Below are 19,005 nucleotides of genomic sequence, written 5' to 3' on the forward strand. Positions count from 1 at the left end.
CGGGACCACCACAATGGTTGTTTTTTCAAGAACTAACTCGTACTGGAGTCCAGTAGGGGAGAGCGGAGTGATTTGAACCAGTGGGGAAGCTGAGCCACCCCTTGTTTCTAGGCAACCTTAAACAAAATGAATAGAGGCCCGTGGAATAATTATATATATATATATATATATATATATATATATATATATATATATATATATAACGTGTTTGTGCTTTTGGAAGTTATAATATAAGGTTGTTCTGTTAGCATGATGTTAGCTCTAAACTGGTGGATGATACAAGTTTGTTAAAATGGTAGGAGCGGGGAAATTTGAGCCAAAAGTCCTGGGTGTAAGTTGAGCTGGTGGCTCATGCCTTTTTATTGAATTTATCTTCCTCTGATATAGCATGAGGTGAAAATGTTCAGTTTTACTTCAGAATAATGAATGGCACAAGTGATTAATCCCAAGGATGCACTACATCCTGAAATTTATGTACATGTGTAAGTTGGACCCATTATTGTCATGTGCTCACTTTAAACACACCATAATAATTAATAATTCATTACTTTTATATAGCGCTTTTCTAGGCCCTCAATAAGTAAAAACTGGCTCAACTCACCCCGTTCTCCCATATAATGAAGTCCCAACCATGGCTCTGGAAGAGCGCAGGTGTCACTGAATTTCCATTGTTGAGGCACAATCATGCATGAATCAAATGAGGTGCCTCCTTCAGAAAAGAATACACAACTGGGGGACTCCATCTTTTCACCAATAACCTAACGAAATGCTATGAAGGGGCCCATCCTCTGGCACAGGGGCCTATATTTCTGTTGAAATCGCACTCAACATGTGAAGGTTCCTCTAAGCTGGTAAACGATCTCAGCTTCAGCGTGGATAGTGAGGATCTCCCTGGTCTCTGCTTCATTCCAGTTTGCAAACACTTTTTTTTTCATAGTAAACACTGATCCACATTTAAAACACCAAGCCAAAGATTCACACAATAAGTGCGTCATTGCAACGACACACTCCTTATGGCATTGGTCCTGCCTTTTGTTCACACAGAGTGTGTTCCGAGACTGATCCCAGCAATGTTACTAGGTCCCCATCCTGGGATGTGTTTGCATTCATACAGAGGACACTCAAGCAATTTTATGGAATCAGTGCTCTGTGTGAAGGGGGCTATGGACTAACAAGGGAAGTACAGGTGCATCTCAAATTAGAATGTCGTGGAAAAGTTCATTTATTTCAGTAATTCAACTCAAATTGTGAAACTCGTGTATTAAATAAATTCAATGCACACCGACTGAAGTAGTTTAAGTCTTTGGTTCTTTTAATTGTGGTGATTTAGGCTCACATTTAACAAAAACCCACTAATTCACTATCTCAACAAATTAGAATACTTCATAAAACCAATAAAAAAAAAAAAAAACATTCTTAGTGAATTGTTGGCCTTCTGGAAAGTATGTTCATTTACTGTATATGTACTCAATACTTGGTAGGGGCTCCTTTTGCTTTAATTACTGCCTCAATTCGGCGTGGCATGGAGGTGATCAGTTTGTGGCACTGTTCAGGTGGTATGGAAGCCCAGGTTGCTTTGATAGCGGCCTTCAGGTCATCTGCATTGTTGGGTCTGGTGTCTCTCATCTTCCTCATAGATTCTCTATGGCGTTCAGGTCAGGCGAGTTTGCTGGCCAATCAAGCACAGTAACACCATGGTCATTGAACCAGCTTTTGGTACCTTTGGCAGTGTGGGCAGGTGCCAAGTCCTGCTGGAAAATGAAATCAGCATCTCCATAAAGCTTGTCAGCAGAAGGAAGCATGAAGTGCTCTAAAAGTTCCTGGTAGATGGCTGCGTTGACTGTGGACTTCAGAAAACACAGTGGACCAACACCAGCAGATGACATGGCAGCCCAAATCATCTCTGACTGTGGAAACTTCACACTGGACTTCAAGCAACATGGATTCTGTGCCTCTCCACTCTTCCTCCAGACTCTGGGACCTTGATTTCCAAATGAAATGCAAAATTTACTTTCATCTGAAAAGAGGACTTTGGAGCACTGAGCAACAGTCCAGTTCTTTTCTCCACAGCCCAGGTAAGACGCTTCTGACGTTGTCTCTGGTTCAGAAGTGGCTTAGTAGCCCTTTTCCTGAAGACGTCTGAGCGTGGAGACTCTTGATGCACTGACTCCAGCATCAGTCCACTCCTTGTGAAGCTCTCCCAAGTGTTTGAATCAGCTTTGCTTGACAGTATTCTCAAGCTTGCGGTCATCGCTGTTGCTTGTGCATCTTTTCCTACCCAAATTCTTCCTTCCAGTCAACTTTGCATTTAATATGCTTTGATACAGCACTCTGTGAACAGCCACTCCTTTCAGTAATGACCCTCTGTGACTTACCCTCTTTGTGGAGGGCGTCAATGTTCATCTTCTGGATCATTGCCAAGTCAGCAGTCTTCTCCATTATTGTGGCTTCAAAGAACAAGAGATACCCGGAATTTATTCTGTAGTGATGGTCATTTATTGAAACTCAAATGTAAATATTCTAATATTTTGAGATACTGATTTTTGACTTTCAAGAGCTGTAAGCGCTAATCATCAAAATTAAAACAAAAAAACTTTTGAAATGTTTTACTTTACATGCAATGAATCTAAAATATATGAAAGTTTCACTTTTTGAAATAACTTACAAGAAAAAATGAAGTTTTTCACGACATTCTAATTTATTGAGATGCACCTGTATACTGGCACTGTCCCATATGGTACCCTAAGGCTATGACACACCATCCCGACGGTCGGCCATTAGCCAATGTTGGGTCATCGCTGAGTGTCTATCATCTCAGTTTTAGCTACGCGTACCGCAGCACCAGTCAAAGTTCTTCGATGTCCGTTTGGAGCGTTACGGCCTTAACCCTTGTGTACAAAATTGAAAGGATTTTTAGGCTGGTTTGGCTATTGCTACCAGAATGGTGAATCCATTAAAACTCATTCAGTCATCAAGCTCATGTTTCCAGTTTATTTCTCAACATAGGAGTAGACATTTCTTTGATACCAAGTGCTGGTAATTGTTGGTTTCTGATAACCCATAAACAAACTTACCTTGTCATCAACACAACAATTCCACACAGGCCATGCGAGTAGAGAGACAGCTTCTCACACAAACAGAGGCTTGATTAGTAAAAGGCCACAGGTGATCTTATCAGGACTCCGTAAACCAATCAGATCACAGTATAATTTTCTACACCTTGTGATCTTTCTCTGAGTCCATGCTTGCATCACCTAATGCTGCTTTGATGGTCGGGTAGTTGCAGATCTTACCTCAGTGTGGGTTTGAAAGAAGTGTGCTTCAAGGGTGCGTAGTGGCCGCAAAAAGTGGCACTCGTGAGCATGTTTCTGAAATGGGACACCCTACAGCAGGTGTTCTTGCCTCTGGCCCTCAAGGTCCACTTTCATGTGGAGTTTAGCTCTAACCCTAATTGATTGCACCTGTACAAGCTAATCAAGGTCTTCAGGATTACTAGAAAGTTACAGGCAGGTGAGTTTGATCGAGGTTGAACTTAAAATCTGCAGGAAAGTGGACCTCAAGGGCCAGAGTTATGAACTCCTGCCCTACAGTGCACACACGCTGTAAGAGGAGTGTGACACAAAATTTACCACATTGCCAGAACTTCATCTGAGGATTTGGCTTAGGTAAACTCCTTTTTTGGGTTCAGCTTCATAGCCTTTCAAAGTATACTCCATTGAGTGTAGATAAATGCACTTGGCTAGTGGACTGTTCTTTTCAAGCTCAAAAATCACACGTGCACACGTTGTAGCCGGACAAATCTGTGTGGACACAAAAACTGGGCTGCACAGACATTGTGCATGTCCTGTGGTAAAATTACACCTCTCCATCTAACTTTGTAATACTAATCCCATCCAAATAAGGCTATAATTGACTTTCGTCAGAGCTAGTTCTTTGTTTTGTAGTTTTATTAGTTTGCCTTGTGTAGGTTGATAGAAGCACATATTTGATAATGTACTAATAACTGGATTTGTAATAAGTCTGACACATAAATGGCATTAAATATATAAAATGTTTATTATTCAGAATTCTGCTTTGAGGCACTGAATGGTAAATACACAAGACATTAATGAGCAGAATTGTACTTTCATCTGTATTTTCTGAGTTTCATCTGTGAAGTAGAATTAGATTATTGTCTTTCCTTCATAGTACACAATGTTTCTGGGTGGTATATCATTACTTAATTATATGCTCATGATAACATTTTCATAACTCACCCACACAAGCTGATAAGTAGACTAAGAAATAAGAATTAAGAGCAATAAGAAATTAATCAAAAACTGACACTGGAGCACCTTTGACTCACAATAAAACAATAAAGAGATAAGAATCATAAATTAATGAAAAGTTTAGTGGTCCTAAGTATGTCTTGAAGTAAATATCAGGTTAGATACAAAATTAGATCCAAATGTCTTTACGTCATCTTAAATATTTAAAGACAATATCTTACAGTAGAGAAATATTGTAAACTTAATCTTCATGAAATTTCAAAATGCAACAGTACAACCAGACAGAAGAAGAAAAAATTAATAAAATTAACAAATATTTAAAAACCTATACAAATGCATTTTTACATTCCACAATGTGCAAAATTACTGCCAAGAGTGTGTATTTTTCATTGGCCTGCTTACCACCGCATTACCATTTTCAGAAATAAATACTGAACAATTATACAAACACAGACTTTTATGAAAGCCCTGTCCCCTCCCACAGGTACATCACGTACAAAGAACTACTATAACAACATCAACAGCTAGTGATAGATTTTAATCTCTGCACTGTGATGCTTTTTTTGTGGTTAATGCACCTGATGTATTTTCTTTGTTCTTAAAGACCCCCTGAAATCGATTAACAAGTTCAATATTATTTCCTGTGCTGATGCATTTCCTGCTGAAACAGGAAGTTGGGGCGGGACATACTGATTTCAGAAGGTCTTTAGTTGAACTCTATTCTTTTGTGAGGAATTAAATGTAATGTAGGGATTAAATATTTTGCAGTCATTAACAGAGCATTACCAGAAAAACACATTGTTATAAATTATAATGCATTATAAATGTGTTGCTGTTACTTTGGCCTCATCCTCTATAGTGAGCGCTGGGTTGTCATACATCTCTAAACTCTTATCCTTGGGTTTCATGTCATCCCTCTCTTCATCCTTCTCTTTGTCTTTGCAACACTTGCAGCAGCAGCGAGTCCTGCAGAAGGTCATGCTGGTGGTCACAACTTTGTCCCAGGGTTTGAAGGAGTGCAGCGGTTTGGGCAGGAAATCCCAGCTGCGGAGTAATGACGGCAGGAAACGCGGGCAGTGTTTCTGCATAATGTTTACCACGATCACAAAGATCGCCAAGATCACAACAGGCACTCCGACCCCCACCAAGACCTGCCACCCCGCAATGGAGAGGCCCAGGACAGACAGCGGGAAGAGGAGGAAGATCAAGATGAGATACAGCGCTGCGAACCAGCGGTACTTGGCCGTGCGGTTGCCCAGAGCTTTGGCTAATCGGATGGGGATGCGTTGGAAAGGGATGGGATACCAGAGCAGGATACCACTGATGTTGAAGAAGAAGTGACAGAGAGCGATCTGGAAGAAAACACAAATGATAGTCTTTAATTTACAACCAGAGCGATAAAATCAAATGAAAATAAGTGCAGTAACAAACCTGTAGAGAGTTGGCCAGCGTGTCTCCAGGACTGGCGAGGGCAGCTAGAATCGCTGTGGTTGTTGTGCCAATGTTGGAGCCTAATGTGAGCGGATACGCCCTCTCAATGCTAATGACACCAATACCTGAATAGAGAGAAAACAGTAAAAAGGCTTCATTAAAACTGCACAAAGTGCCCAGTTATGTCGCCAAGCTAACAATGCAATAAGCATAACAATATACAGCATGCAAATATTAAATAAGATGGTTTTTAATTAGATTGAAGTACTTTAAAAAGTGGTGGGCAAAATGGTTGGAGGGGATGCACAGATGTGCTGGTTGTGATGGTTATACAAATGATCTTTTACTGTTTTTATAAATAAAATAGACTGTGAAGATGAGCTGGAAGTCAATCATCAAATAAATCAAATGTAATCAATAATGTGGTGATTATAAAGGTCTAAAATGATCTAAAGTAGAATAGCACACCGAGTGACTAATTAAAATTTCTTATTAAATACACTACTGTTCAAAAGTGGGAGAAAAAAAAAGTTTCTCTTCTGCTCACCAAGGCTGCATTTATTTAATCAGAAATACTGTAATATTGTGAAATATTATTACAATTTAAAATGACTGCTTTCTATTCAAATACATGTTCAAATGTAATTTATTCCTGTGATCAAAGCTGAATTTTCTTCATCATTACTCCAGTCTTCAGTGTCACATGATCCTTCAGAAAACAGTCTAATAGACTGATTTGCTGCTCAAGAAACTTGTTATTATCAGTGTTAAAAATGGTTGTGCAAATTCATATTGTGGAAGTCAGGATTCTCTGATGAACAAAGTTCAAAAGGAAAGCATTTATATAAAATAATATAAATTCTATAAATATTATTAAATAAATGTAATGTTTTAATGCATTCTTGCTAAATAAAAGTATTAATAAAAAAATAACAAAACAAAAACAAATAGTAATAAATAAATAACCTTGCTGACCCCAAACTTTTAAACAGTACCAATTTAAATGCCTGAATCAATTTTTTTCTTTCCTACATCACACTGTCTGTGCTGGGATTCTGTCGGACATCCTGGGATTGCCTTTTCCAAGAGTGCAGGACATGCAATGCCGTAAAATGACACAATATGTCTAGGTCAACCGTAATTGTGATTAAACTTTCAACAGTTTGGTAACCAGTCCAATCGACCGGTTCTATACTGACCGACTAGTGGAGTGATGGCTGAGGTGAAGACAGAGCTGCTCTGAACAATGAAGGTCATTCCGGCTCCAACAAGCATGGCGAGGTATCCAGTGACCCAGGAGAAGGGGAAGGGGAAATCTGGCAACAGTCAAAGCCTTATTAGAAAGTTCATGAAGAGTATGTTTAGTATGTGTATTTATTCCTGGTGTTAAGTGATGGCTGCATTAAAACTCCCCACAAAGCTTTGGCTAAAATGCAAGTAGAGTGGATATGTGGGGAGTTATGGGCATGTACCCGAGTGCAGTCTGAAACCAACAGCACATGCACATACACACACACACACACCTGTGGGACTCAGACACACTCAGGCTCATATAATGTTCCTGTTCAGCTCATCAGACAGCAGGACTGGATCACCTGTGCCGACTATCATATGACAGGATACATGCATAAGTGCTACGTCTACAGGAATGTGATAAGAGGGAACTCTGGGAAGGGTGAGGAATTGCCACATGTATGTTTTTAGCTGAAGGTCATATATTTGCTACATGTGTCTTTGTCCTCAACTTTCAACTTAAAAGTTCAGTGTTGACGCACATTGTCATATACCATAAAGAGTAAGTATCAGAGGTTAATGTTAGCAATTAGCAGCAGAGCTTATCGGCAGATGATTCATCTCTGATGTTGACTCACCTGTGTTAAGCACCTTTTTAATGACGACCGCCACCTGACCCTTCAACATGGAGTTCAGCAGCTTGACGATCAGAATCAGGCAGGTGCAGAGGGCCAGCAACGACAGAGCCAACAAAATCAAGCCCACCGCCAGGTCTGGCAGGTTGGCGTACACAAACATGTGAGTACCTGAAGAGATGAGGAGGAGTGTGTCAGAGAATTACAGAAAAATAAAGAACTTCCATGAATGTGCTGGAAAGTTAGTGTCCAGTTTCCCTGCTGGTGGTGGTCTGCTGTAGGTTGATGGTTTTAGAGTAAAGGTTTCCAAGCCTGTTTCTGGAGATCTACCTACCTGCACAGTTCAGTTCCAGCACACCTATCTAATTATCAAGTACTTCTGAAGATCTTAATTAGCTGGTCAAGGTGTGTTTGAACAGGATTGAAGCTGAATTTTGGAAGAAGGTAGATCTCCAGGAACAGGATTGGGCAGCGCTGAGAGGGTTTCGGGACACTTGTCAAATTGAAAACCAGCAAACATGATAAACAATCTTTTGTTTCTATAATATATTATCTGCAAGTACAGTTTTATATATATATATATATATATATATATATATATATCATAATGTATTTGTACTTGTAAGATTTGAAGTACACTATAAGTGCACATTCAATATAATTAAGTCAACTTCCATAAGGGAAATTTTGCAAGGTTTGTATCTAAAGATCAAACGGTCAAATCAAACAATGCTAGCTTTTGTTTTGCAAGGATAAGATTATCAATACAGATGATTTACAATGCTTTATTCCTCTGCAAACTTTGCCAAAACGTTATCATTATGTAATGTGTAGATGGCACATATTTTGCCTGTGAGTGAGTATTAATAATTGTACCTGTATAATAATCACCCTGTTTGTTTGTGTGAAATATTTTCAGAGTAAGTGCATGTCCATATAATAGCTGGGTGGACTAGACTGATTCCAAAGTCAATGCACATTTGCTACTGATTTTAATTTTTTTCAGTAAGTTCGGTTTTGTGACTCCTGCAGCATTATTTGAATAAGCTATTACTTTACATGTGGTCTGCTATAACATAAATTGTGAATTTTTTTTATGATCTAAAAATGATCTTCAAATTCTCAGTCGAGGAGCTGCTGAATGGTGCTTCTTGAAAATCTGAGCGCACTCTTTCACAGTTGAAGGACCACAGAATGATTACATACTCAAATCCACTGAACCAAGTCGATGCTGGAATTTCAACATGTGATCTAACTACTTGCATTGATTTAAATCACCCAAATTCATCCCCAGAGCAAAAGCCCTGCTGCCAAATTGGCAGAGGCTCTTTGTTCAGGTGCACTGGCCTCAAGTGCCCGAGGCTGTCATGAAGAATAGCCCCATTGAAAAGGCAGAGTAGATGGATGGGGTGGGGGGAAAGGTGAAGCTAAGATCTCCCTCAGCTTTTATAAGAAGCCATTGTACTCTTGGAGGTTAGAGTGAATGGCGATCGATGGCTCAGAGCTGAAATAAGTCAACTATGTAAGGAAGAGGACAGGAAATGGATTGACATTAGGCTTCAGTCTCTGTTGATCCAGGAAGTTCCTGCACTGGCTACAAGAGCCACAAAGCAAGCAGAGGCACTTACATTTTTCCAAGTTGTTTGTTTCTGTTTGGTTCTCTTGAGTCCAGATTTGGCCGTCCTCCTCCCAGCAGAGGGCGCCAGTTGTGCAGTTTTCGATTCCAGGGACTGTTATATTCACGAGGTTCTGAAACAGACAAACACATCTTCAGATCTAAACCTTACATAAGGGAGAGAATATGAAGCTTTTTATGCTCAGTGTCGCATTGTTAGCTTACAAACATGCTAACAAAACAATCATAGTGGGTGAAAACAGCATGTGACAAAAGAAGTGTGTCTGAATTCACAGTACTTCTAAAAGGGTAGGCGAAAAGTATAACCTAAAAGAGTAGGCACCCGGATATCCTACTACTACCAGCATTATTATAAAGTGTGCTGTATTCTGGCATTGACGTGATGCAACTAAAGCTGGTAGGTCACGTGACAATCATTGTGTTTCCATTACCCTTCAAATTGCGAAAATTCAAATTGCGAATTGAAAATACACCCAATGGAAACACGTAAATTTTGCAAAAACTCCCATATATCACAAAGTTTTTTGTGCTCTTTTTGCAGTCCAGAAGCAATTACTTATTTTAAAAAGTAGCCTACCTGGTCACAGGTAGACACAGCCCTAGTTTAGCCTCTGTGTGCTGTGCATGAGGACAAGTTGTACAGAGTTGCTACTAGGTATTGCCAGGGTGCGCGGGGAACGAAGGAGCGAGGAGAAACGGATAATCTTCAGTATACAAATCTTTAATTTCCAACATGTAAGACATTCAAACGACATTTAACCCAAAAGGACGTATAACAGCAGACAGAGAACCAAGGGAGAACACATGACTTATATTGACAGAGAAGACAAAGGAGCGAACGAGATGATTAACACAAAACAGGTGCATGGAATAAACGATGATAACTAATGATGGAAAAAACCAAATAAGGGAAAAACGGAACAAAACGGGAACACACACACGTGACAGGTATATGCTAAGTGACTTTTATGCCCTTCACTCGCAAACGTCCCTACGTCTACTTTACTCGGATGTATGTCATTGATTACATTGCATGAGTGCCCACTACTGGCAGCAATATTGCAGTGGGCTGAATTGGAAGGTTCTAAGCCCTTGATCACTTAGTTATTATTTACATTTTTCCCCTTACAAAATTATTTGCTGCAGCATTCTATATGTACACTCACCTAAAGGATTATTAGGAACACCATACTAATACTGTGCTTGACCCCCTTTCGCCTTCAGAACTGCCTTAATTCTACGTGGCATTGATTCAACAAGGTGCTGAAAGCATTCTTTAGAAATGTTGGCCCATATTGATAGGATAGCATCTTGCAGTTGATGGACATTTGTGGGATGCACATCCAGGGCACGAAGCTCCCGTTCCACCACATCCCAAAGATGCTCTATTGGGTTGAGATCTGGTGACTGTGGGGGCCATTTTAGTACAGTGAACTCATTGTCATGTTCAAGAAACCAATTTGAAATGATTCGAGCTTTGTGACATGGTGCATTATCCTGCTGGAAGTAGCCATCAGAGGATGGGTACATGGTGTTTATAAAGGGATGGACATGGTTAGAAACAATGCTCAGGTAGGGCGTGGCATTTAAACGATGCCCAATTGGCACTAAGGGGCCTAAAGTGTGCCAAGAAAACATCCCCCACACCATTACACCACCACCACCAGCCTGCACAGTGGTAACAAGGCATGATGGATCCATGTTCTCATTCTGTTTACGCCAAATTCTGACTCTACCATCTGAATGTCTCAACAGAAATCGAGACTCATCAGACCAGGCAACATTTTTCCAGTCTTCAACCGTCCAATTTTGGTGAGCTCGTGCAAATTGTAGCCTCTTTTTCCTATTTGTAGTGGAGATGAGTGGTACCCGGTGGGGTCTTCTGCTGTTGTAGCCCATCCGCCTCAAGGTTGTGCGTGTTGTGGCTTCACAAATGCTTTGCTGCATACCTCGGTTGTAACGAGTGGTTATTTCAGTCAAAGTTGCTCTTCTATCAGCTTGAATCAGTCGGCCCATTCTCCTCTGACCTCTAGCATCAACAAGGCATTTTCGCCCACAGGACTGCCGCATACTGGATGTTTTTCCCTTTTCACACCATTCTTTGTAAACCCTAGAAATGGTTGTGCGTGAAAATCCCAGTAACTGAGCAGATTGTGAAATACTCAGACCGGCCCGTCTGGCACCAACAAACATGCTACGCTCAAAATAGCTTAAATCACCTTTCTTTCCCATTCTGACATTCAGTTTGGAGTTCAGGAGATTGTCTTGACCAGGACCACACCCCTAAATGCATTGAAGCAACTGCCATGTGATTGTTTGATTAGATAATTGCATTAATGAGAAATTGAACAGGTGTTCCTAATAATCCTTTAGGTGAGTGTATATAGTTATGCTTGGGCTGTTATAAATGTAAACAAAAAAATGTTTATATAATATAGAGTTGTTTGGGGTGGGGATAAATTAATTGCAATCTGTGATGATGTCACGATCGCGTTGCCTTGTGGTCTATGGAGCAGCCTGAAGTGTGCATATGAAGCACATTTCGCTCCCTTGGTCAAAATCGAGGGGTCAAGGGTCTGTCCATATAAACTTCCCTCGTCCACTTCACGAAGTGGAACGCATTTCAAAATGGCAGCAGGGATTCCCCCGAGGGAAAGTGCTTAGGGAAGTTTGCGAGTGCGTGACTAAAAGTGGAGTGGAACGCAGCCATTATTTTTGTGTGCTATTTCTTATGCTTAATAGTGTTACACTGTTAGCTTAGCAACATGCTAACACCACAAGCTATTGCAGTCAATTGGGAGTTGAATCTCTGCGTGCATGTTGTATGTCATACCCAGCTGACATACATAGTGTTCCAAATAAAATGTTTAATTTCAGTTAAAATGCTGCCTTTAAAGGAAGCTATCTATATAGACAGCAAGGCAATGTGCTAGGTTTTAGAACAGAGCAACAGAGCTAATGCCTTGGTTAACAAGGTTTATCAGGAATTTAGATAAAAGACTCCCATATCTGTATTTGTATATAGACCCTATGTTTATCTTCTGAATTCCCATCAGTGTGATAAATCCTATTTCCTCATGTTTTAACAGCCTAATCTACTGACTGATGAGGAATAGTGGGTGTGCGAGAAGGGTCTGGCTGCAGACTTGCACTTGCACTCTCAGACTTGCACTCTCAGACACTTGCACTTCCGCGGGTGACGTCACTTGCAGTCTTTTTTATTTTGTTCTATTTATTGATTATTTTTTGTTTGAATCTCTCAACATTTTACAACAGTAGCCAGGTGGTGAAGACAACTAAATTACAATGTGACTTGCAATCGCCGCTATCTGCAACGTCACTTGCGTTGCCAAAGGAGACGAGACGCTGTGGTGCTTAAACGATTAAAACTAATTTAGTACAATAACGAACAGTGTCCTGCAAGTCATCTGTAGGAGAAAAAGAAAAGACTCGCAAATCCGTGGCTACAGAAAAGCAGAATATGAGCGCAATGCGCAAAGTTTCTCGTTAAGCGTTTCCTCCCATAGAAAACTGCAAGTGACGTCACCCGCGGAAGTGCAAGTGTCTGAGAGTGCAAGTCTGAGAGTGCATGTGCAAGTCTGCAGCCAGACCCTTCTCGCACACCCACTATTCCTCGTCAGTCAGTAGATTAGGCTGTTAAAACATGAGGAAATAGGATTTATCACACTGATGGGAATTCAGAAGATAAACATAGGGTCTATATATGTATATACAAATACAGATATGGGAGTCTTTTATCTAAATTCCTGATAAACCTCGTTAACTGTTGAGAGATTCAAACAAAAAATAATCAATAAATAGAACAAAATAAAAAAATAAAAAAGACTGCAAGTGACGTCACCCGCGGAAGTGCAAGTGTCTGAGAGTGCAAGTGCAAGTCTGCAGCCAGACCCTATTGGGGGTGTGCTGCACTTATTAACCCACTTTCACATTCTCACCGTGATTTTTTCTGTTTTACACCAGATCTTAATCAGACTTTTGTTTTGCGCAGCAGGGTCTCCAGTGGCGATGTCACGGATCACAGACGAGTCCAGCTGGAAGAACAAGAAAAACGATTTTCATTAAAAAAACATGTGGTAGAGAGCAAGGAAGGTGCATAAATATCACTACATGTTTGTAGCTCAAGTGCCTGAACTTTGCACCCAAAAATTAAGAGACAAATTTTGAACTATTTGGAAGTTGTAATTACAAAGTAAGGTGCGTTCAAACCACTTTGGTCAAAGCTAGATGGTGACGTACCTTTCTACAAGATACAGCACGGTTTGTTTTAACTCTGCTTCTATAAACGGATGAATAAAGCATGTTTTTGCTTTCAGTTTTTATTTAATTTATGAAGGTTCTGCAAACTGAATTGTTGTACATTCTTAATTGAAAATGTAAAATACTGTCTTATTTTATACAGATAAACACACACAACTATGTCAGAATTCCCATCTTAACAAGTGTCCTCGTAAACAGTTGGTTAGAGAAAAAAATAAAAACCTGGATGTGTTTCAGTATATTGGTCTGTGGATCAGGTCTTACAGTGATGGCAGCCTAATAATCCTGCTACTACCAAACACTAATTTATAGGAGAGTAACAATGATACAGTGGAGCTTATGTGATAGCTGCCTGATACAGCTGCATACAGATTCAGTTGAGTAGTACACCTACTCTCACCTCAATGATGTTCTTGGTGAGGGGTTCAGTGATGACCTTTAACAGGTCTGGAGCGTCTGCACCCGTCTGGATGTTAAAGGAATCAATTATAAGTTTGGTGAGTCTGTAGAGGTATCCTGAAGCCACCTCCAGAGGCAACAGCACCAGGACAGACAGCCAGTTAAAGAAGTCATGGACCGTAGCTCCAGCAAATGCCCTGAGGTTCACAGAGTCAATGACAAAACCCATTTCTCAGATGTTCAACCGGAGTTCTTTCATCAGCACAAAAATTCAAAGTTGGTGAAAATTTTTGCACCACTTTTATTTTAAAGTTTTTGTATACAAATGATGCTAATAAGACAGTGTTTCAATGTTTTCCATCACAAAGTTGATTCCTTAGTTGGGTTTACCTGCGAAACTCATTGCGGTCTCCCGCCTGCATCACGGCCACGATGGTGTTTGTCACAGAAGTGCCGATATTAGCACCCATAATAATTGGCACTGCAGACTTCACCTCCAACACTGAAATATACAATTAAAAATATTATATATATTATTTTTTTAATGTTTTAAGTCGCTTCTGCTCTCCAAGGTTGCATTTATTTGGTCAAATATAGTCACAAAATAAATTTTCTTACATATATTCCTGTATTTTATTCCTGTGATCAAAGCTGAATTTTCAACATCATTACTTCAGTCTTCAGTGTCACATGATCCTTCAGAAATCATTATAATATGCTGATTTGCTGCTCAAGAAACATTTCTGATTATTATCAATGTTAATAACAGTGTTAATAACAGTTGTGCTGCCGAATGTTTTTGTGGATACGGTTATTTATAATTTTCAGGAATGTTCAAAAGAGCAGCATTTATTTGAAATTGAAATACTTTGTAACATTATAAATGTCTTTACCATTATATTTGATCAAATTAATGTATTCTTGCTGAATAGAAGTATTAATTTCTTTAAAAAAAAGAATACGGACCCCAAACTTTTGAACTGTAGTGAACAATACAGGCAAATACATTACAAATAGCAACTAAGACAGAATCAATCTGAAAGTGGTAGAATCACATGGTCTAATCATTTATTAGTCACAAATTCAAGGATCAGATCAGATAGAAGTGCCTTAAGGTAACAACAATTTTACAGCACATTTTACAGTGGATATTGATTTTTTACTGTATTACAATCTGTGCTACTGTTATTTTAAGGCAGTGCTTATCATGAGGGAGGAGATATGTGTATGAGCATGAGTCACAAACACACACACACACACACACACACACACACAGAAACTCACATCCAGACGACACCATGCTGACCACAATGGAGGACGAGGTGCTTGAGCTTTGAACCAGAACAGTGACCAGGACTCCAATCACCAGACCAGCCACAGGGTTCGACAGAACTGCATTTTCCTGGAAGATATCGCCAGCTACCTTCCCTGAGCACAATGACAAAACCAGCAAACCATGCTATTTGTGTCCACAGCACATCTATTTCTGTTCAGAGACAACCAGCCTCTATTACAGATTAACCACGTTAAACAGACGTGCGCTATGATAAGACGCCGTTTGTTTGAAGTACATGATCACTGCTAAAAGATCAGCCACTTATCAACAGTTTTTCTGTTTGACCTACATAGTTTCTACAAAGTAAAATAGTTTCTACCAGCATAGAATATAAGTGCTGAAAAAAGGCAGCAAACGTTCAAGCAAAGCGTCTTAAAAGTTTTCAAATGAATCAAATATTATAAATGCATTAAAATACTCAAACTACATTAAAATGCTAAACAAATACATAAAATCAAACTGTAAACTAAAATCATACACCCCCCCACCCCCCCCCCCCCCATAACAGTTTTCATTGAACATAGTTTTTGAAACCCCTGGAATCACAAAATTTATTGTGGTTAATTTAATACATCAATATATTAATATATACTCCAGGGGGCTGTTTCATAAAAAAAAGTTTACCAAATAAGCCAGGTTTATTTCAGTTAGTCTGACTTATATTGAACCAGATCAACTGACAAGAAGTCAGACTAACTGAAATAAACCTGGCTTATTTGGTAAACTTGTTTTATGAAACAGCCCCCTGGTTTGTTAATAATAATAATAATAAGTTGCTTTTAACTTTTTTATAGAATCTCTTTTTTCAGCATGAGACAGTGTGATACTGATAAAGTGAGACAGTATATCAAGTTATGAGTTTATTACATAGCAATAACAATGAATAAATGGCAGTGTAGTGCAGTGCACACTGCAGGCAGATAGTTCAGATGTATTTCACAATCAAAACAGAGACAATAAGTTCTGCATGTAGGCCTATATTGCAAACAAATAATAATAATAAAATAATAATATTATGAACTATATGGCAGTACAGGGGTGGGGTCTCACTTTACCAGTATTGTCTAAAAAAAATCTTGGGCTTGGTCAGAAGGGGGCCTCATGTTTCAGTCTCTCCGTGGCCTTTAGTAGTTTTTAATTTTTGCATTTGATCAAGGTAAAATATATGCTTTCCATTAACGTATACTATTAGGTTGTACAGAACTTTGGATTCTTATTAAAAGTGCATAAATATATAATAATGTTCTTAAACACAGATAGAGAGAGAGAGAGAGAGAGAGAGAGAGTTCTTTCAATTAAAGAAGTTGTAAAATTCAAAGAAAGTTCAAGAATGTACCTCCTACAAGCTGGAAGGCGGAACTCAGAATATCCAGAGAGCAGACGAACATGTAGAGCAAACCCAGCAGGAGAATAAACTTCACGATGGACTTGAGGACGCGCAGAACTTTCCCCTTCGTGTCGAGATCTGCAGAGCAAACACAGACAAAGCGTGAGACGCGCGGAGCTCAGCTCGCGTCCCGCGGCTCATCCGCGCTGCGCTCCTCACCTGACCACTTCACCCCGGTGTCCCGGAGCTCCGGCAGGTCCCAGGGGTCCAGCTCCTCATCCTCCTCCGGCTCTGACTCTTCTGACCGCGGCTCGGAATCCGACGCATCTTTGCGCGCGAGCTCTGTGTCTGCGGGAGAAAAGACACGCGTCTGGAGACAGAAAGGAAGCAGGGACAGAGGGGGGAAGGAAGTGCGCCTCTGTGTGGACGTGGATTTATACGGGACACTTACCGAGTACCGGCGGCGAGGCGGGATGAGTCTCAGGCAGCGGAGCCATTGCCTTCAGTTACAACAAAACACACAAATAACATGTTACGATGCTGCCATTTCACAAGAAACATTTTCTTTTGAAGTGTGTTCCCTTTTGCACCACATAAATGCGTTGCATTCTGTGTCTTTGAGCGTCCCATAAGTTTGGTCAAATTTGGCTAAAGGTTTGGCAAAACAAAACTACAAGCTAAGTCAAACATCTGTTTGTTCTTTTATTGAAAGCATGTAGTGTTTAAAAACAATGAACACTAGGTTAAAAAAGTGAACAAAAATACAAATAAAAGGTTGTTTCTAATTTAAAATGATGTTTAGGATGCCATTGCCAAATCATCAAATGATCCGGATTAAAAACAATGAACAATTTAAGCAAACAAATGTGAAGTAAAGTAAAAATACAAGTAACAAAGTTTCTCACTTAAAAAGAAGTGATTACAAACTATAAACAGTAGGCTATCTATTAAAAGGGGAAACAAGTTCAATTCTTTCTTTTTCTTAGAAAAACAAATGAAAAAAACAATGAACATTTGAAAGAAAAACAGTAGGCTAAATACAGAAGAAGTAAAACGTTTTTTTCTCAGTTAGAAAGTGGTGATTAAACTAAACTAAAACAAAAAACTGTAAAGTAAAAATCGAAAACGCAAAGGAAAAAAAAGCATTAAGTCTTGTTTCTTGGAGAACAAGCAGTGTTTAAAACATTGAACAGTTTAAAGTAAAAAGTAAAGTTAAAAAGTACCAAGTAAAAAGTTATTTCTCATTTAAAAAGCAGTGATGGAAATCAACAAAGTTTAAAAACTTTCTTTCTGTCTGATTGTTGGCTCACCTGTCATGTGTTGTGCACATGTTAATATCTCACAAATGCTCAGATTTTTTGTGTTTACTTGAAATATTAAGATATGATCAATATTCAGCTATTTCCATCACACAATTAAGCAATAGTTTGATGAGAGACATAAACCTGTGCACTCCCCGACACTCATGATTCAAACTCATCAGCGGTGATCACATCCTTACTAAGATACACCCAGACCACTAAACACAGAAACACTACACTGACTAAGAAAAGCAGCTCAAGAGCACACATCCAAAGCAAAAGCATATATTCATTTGTTTTTAAAATACCAAGCGTGGTTTCCCGAGCACTGAGCAGCATTATTTCAGCGTGATTGTCCTACCTGTGCTGTGTGCTGAGTGTGTGTGCGTCTGCTGTTAGTCCAGTGGATGTACCTGTGGAGGAGGCGCAGGTGTCTTATATACACCTGCAGCAGGACAGTCCTGCATGTGTCACTGATCTAAAGTCCAGAGCGGGTGGTACTACACCATCTTACTCGCAGCCTCAAATGTAGGCCAATTCACTGCATCCTGAATTTTATGTCTGCATGTAAAAAAATATAAGATATCTATTCTATTCTATTCTATTCTATTCTATTCTATTCTATTCTATTCTATTCTATTCTATTCTATTCTATTCTAGCAGAATATGAAGTTCTCATATCATGAAGTTTTCATCTGTCACTTTCTGAGAGTCTGCCCTCTGTTGAAAAAAGCACATATTACAGCTGGGCTCTCAAAGCCCACCCCAACCTTTCTCTTGCCTATATTAGACAAAATAAGTCTAAATGTGTGCACGGCTGCATCTGAAACTGTTATATTACTCATACTCAGTAAGGGTCCAACAACAGCTTCATGCTTACAAACCAGGTCTGAACACGTTAATGTGATGTTCAATGATTAACAGTCATGTTTGTCAGTATTTGTGATCCACAGTCCCTCCCGTCCCGTTTTATTCACACACATAACACACACTTCCTTACATCACAACAGTACTTTGGACAATCTGACACATCAAGTAAAGGTATTTCTTTTATATATATTGATCCAGAAAATAATAAACTAACAGAGGGGGCTTGAAATTGTATTTTTATTTTTGCTCAAATTAGAATGACTATGATATTTTACTATAAATGTTAGT

The 19,005-nt window shown here is 39.4% G+C and overlaps 1 protein-coding gene across 1 annotated transcript; it reads right to left on the bottom strand.

Moving 5' to 3' along the window:
* Window positions 1–4,033: 4,033 nt before the first annotated feature.
* Window positions 4,034–18,236, bottom strand: LOC306859530 (sodium-dependent phosphate transport protein 2B-like). Its single transcript, XM_079400590.1, has 13 exons — window positions 18,209–18,236; window positions 16,998–17,046; window positions 16,766–16,894; window positions 16,556–16,684; window positions 15,168–15,311; window positions 14,274–14,385; window positions 13,885–14,080; window positions 13,163–13,258; window positions 9,196–9,316; window positions 7,571–7,738; window positions 6,899–7,015; window positions 5,700–5,824; window positions 4,034–5,620 (listed from the first exon to the last, which is right to left on the bottom strand). The coding sequence occupies exons 2-13, from the start codon at window positions 17,041–17,043 to the stop codon at window positions 5,087–5,089; spliced, it is 1,917 nt and encodes a 638-aa protein (XP_079256716.1). The 5' UTR covers window positions 17,044–17,046; window positions 18,209–18,236; the 3' UTR covers window positions 4,034–5,086.
* Between the last annotated feature and the right edge of the window lie 769 nt (window positions 18,237–19,005).

This window comes from Barbus barbus (genome assembly GCF_936440315.1).
Source record: "Barbus barbus genome assembly, chromosome: 40".
Taxonomy (NCBI): Eukaryota; Metazoa; Chordata; class Actinopteri; order Cypriniformes; family Cyprinidae; genus Barbus; species Barbus barbus.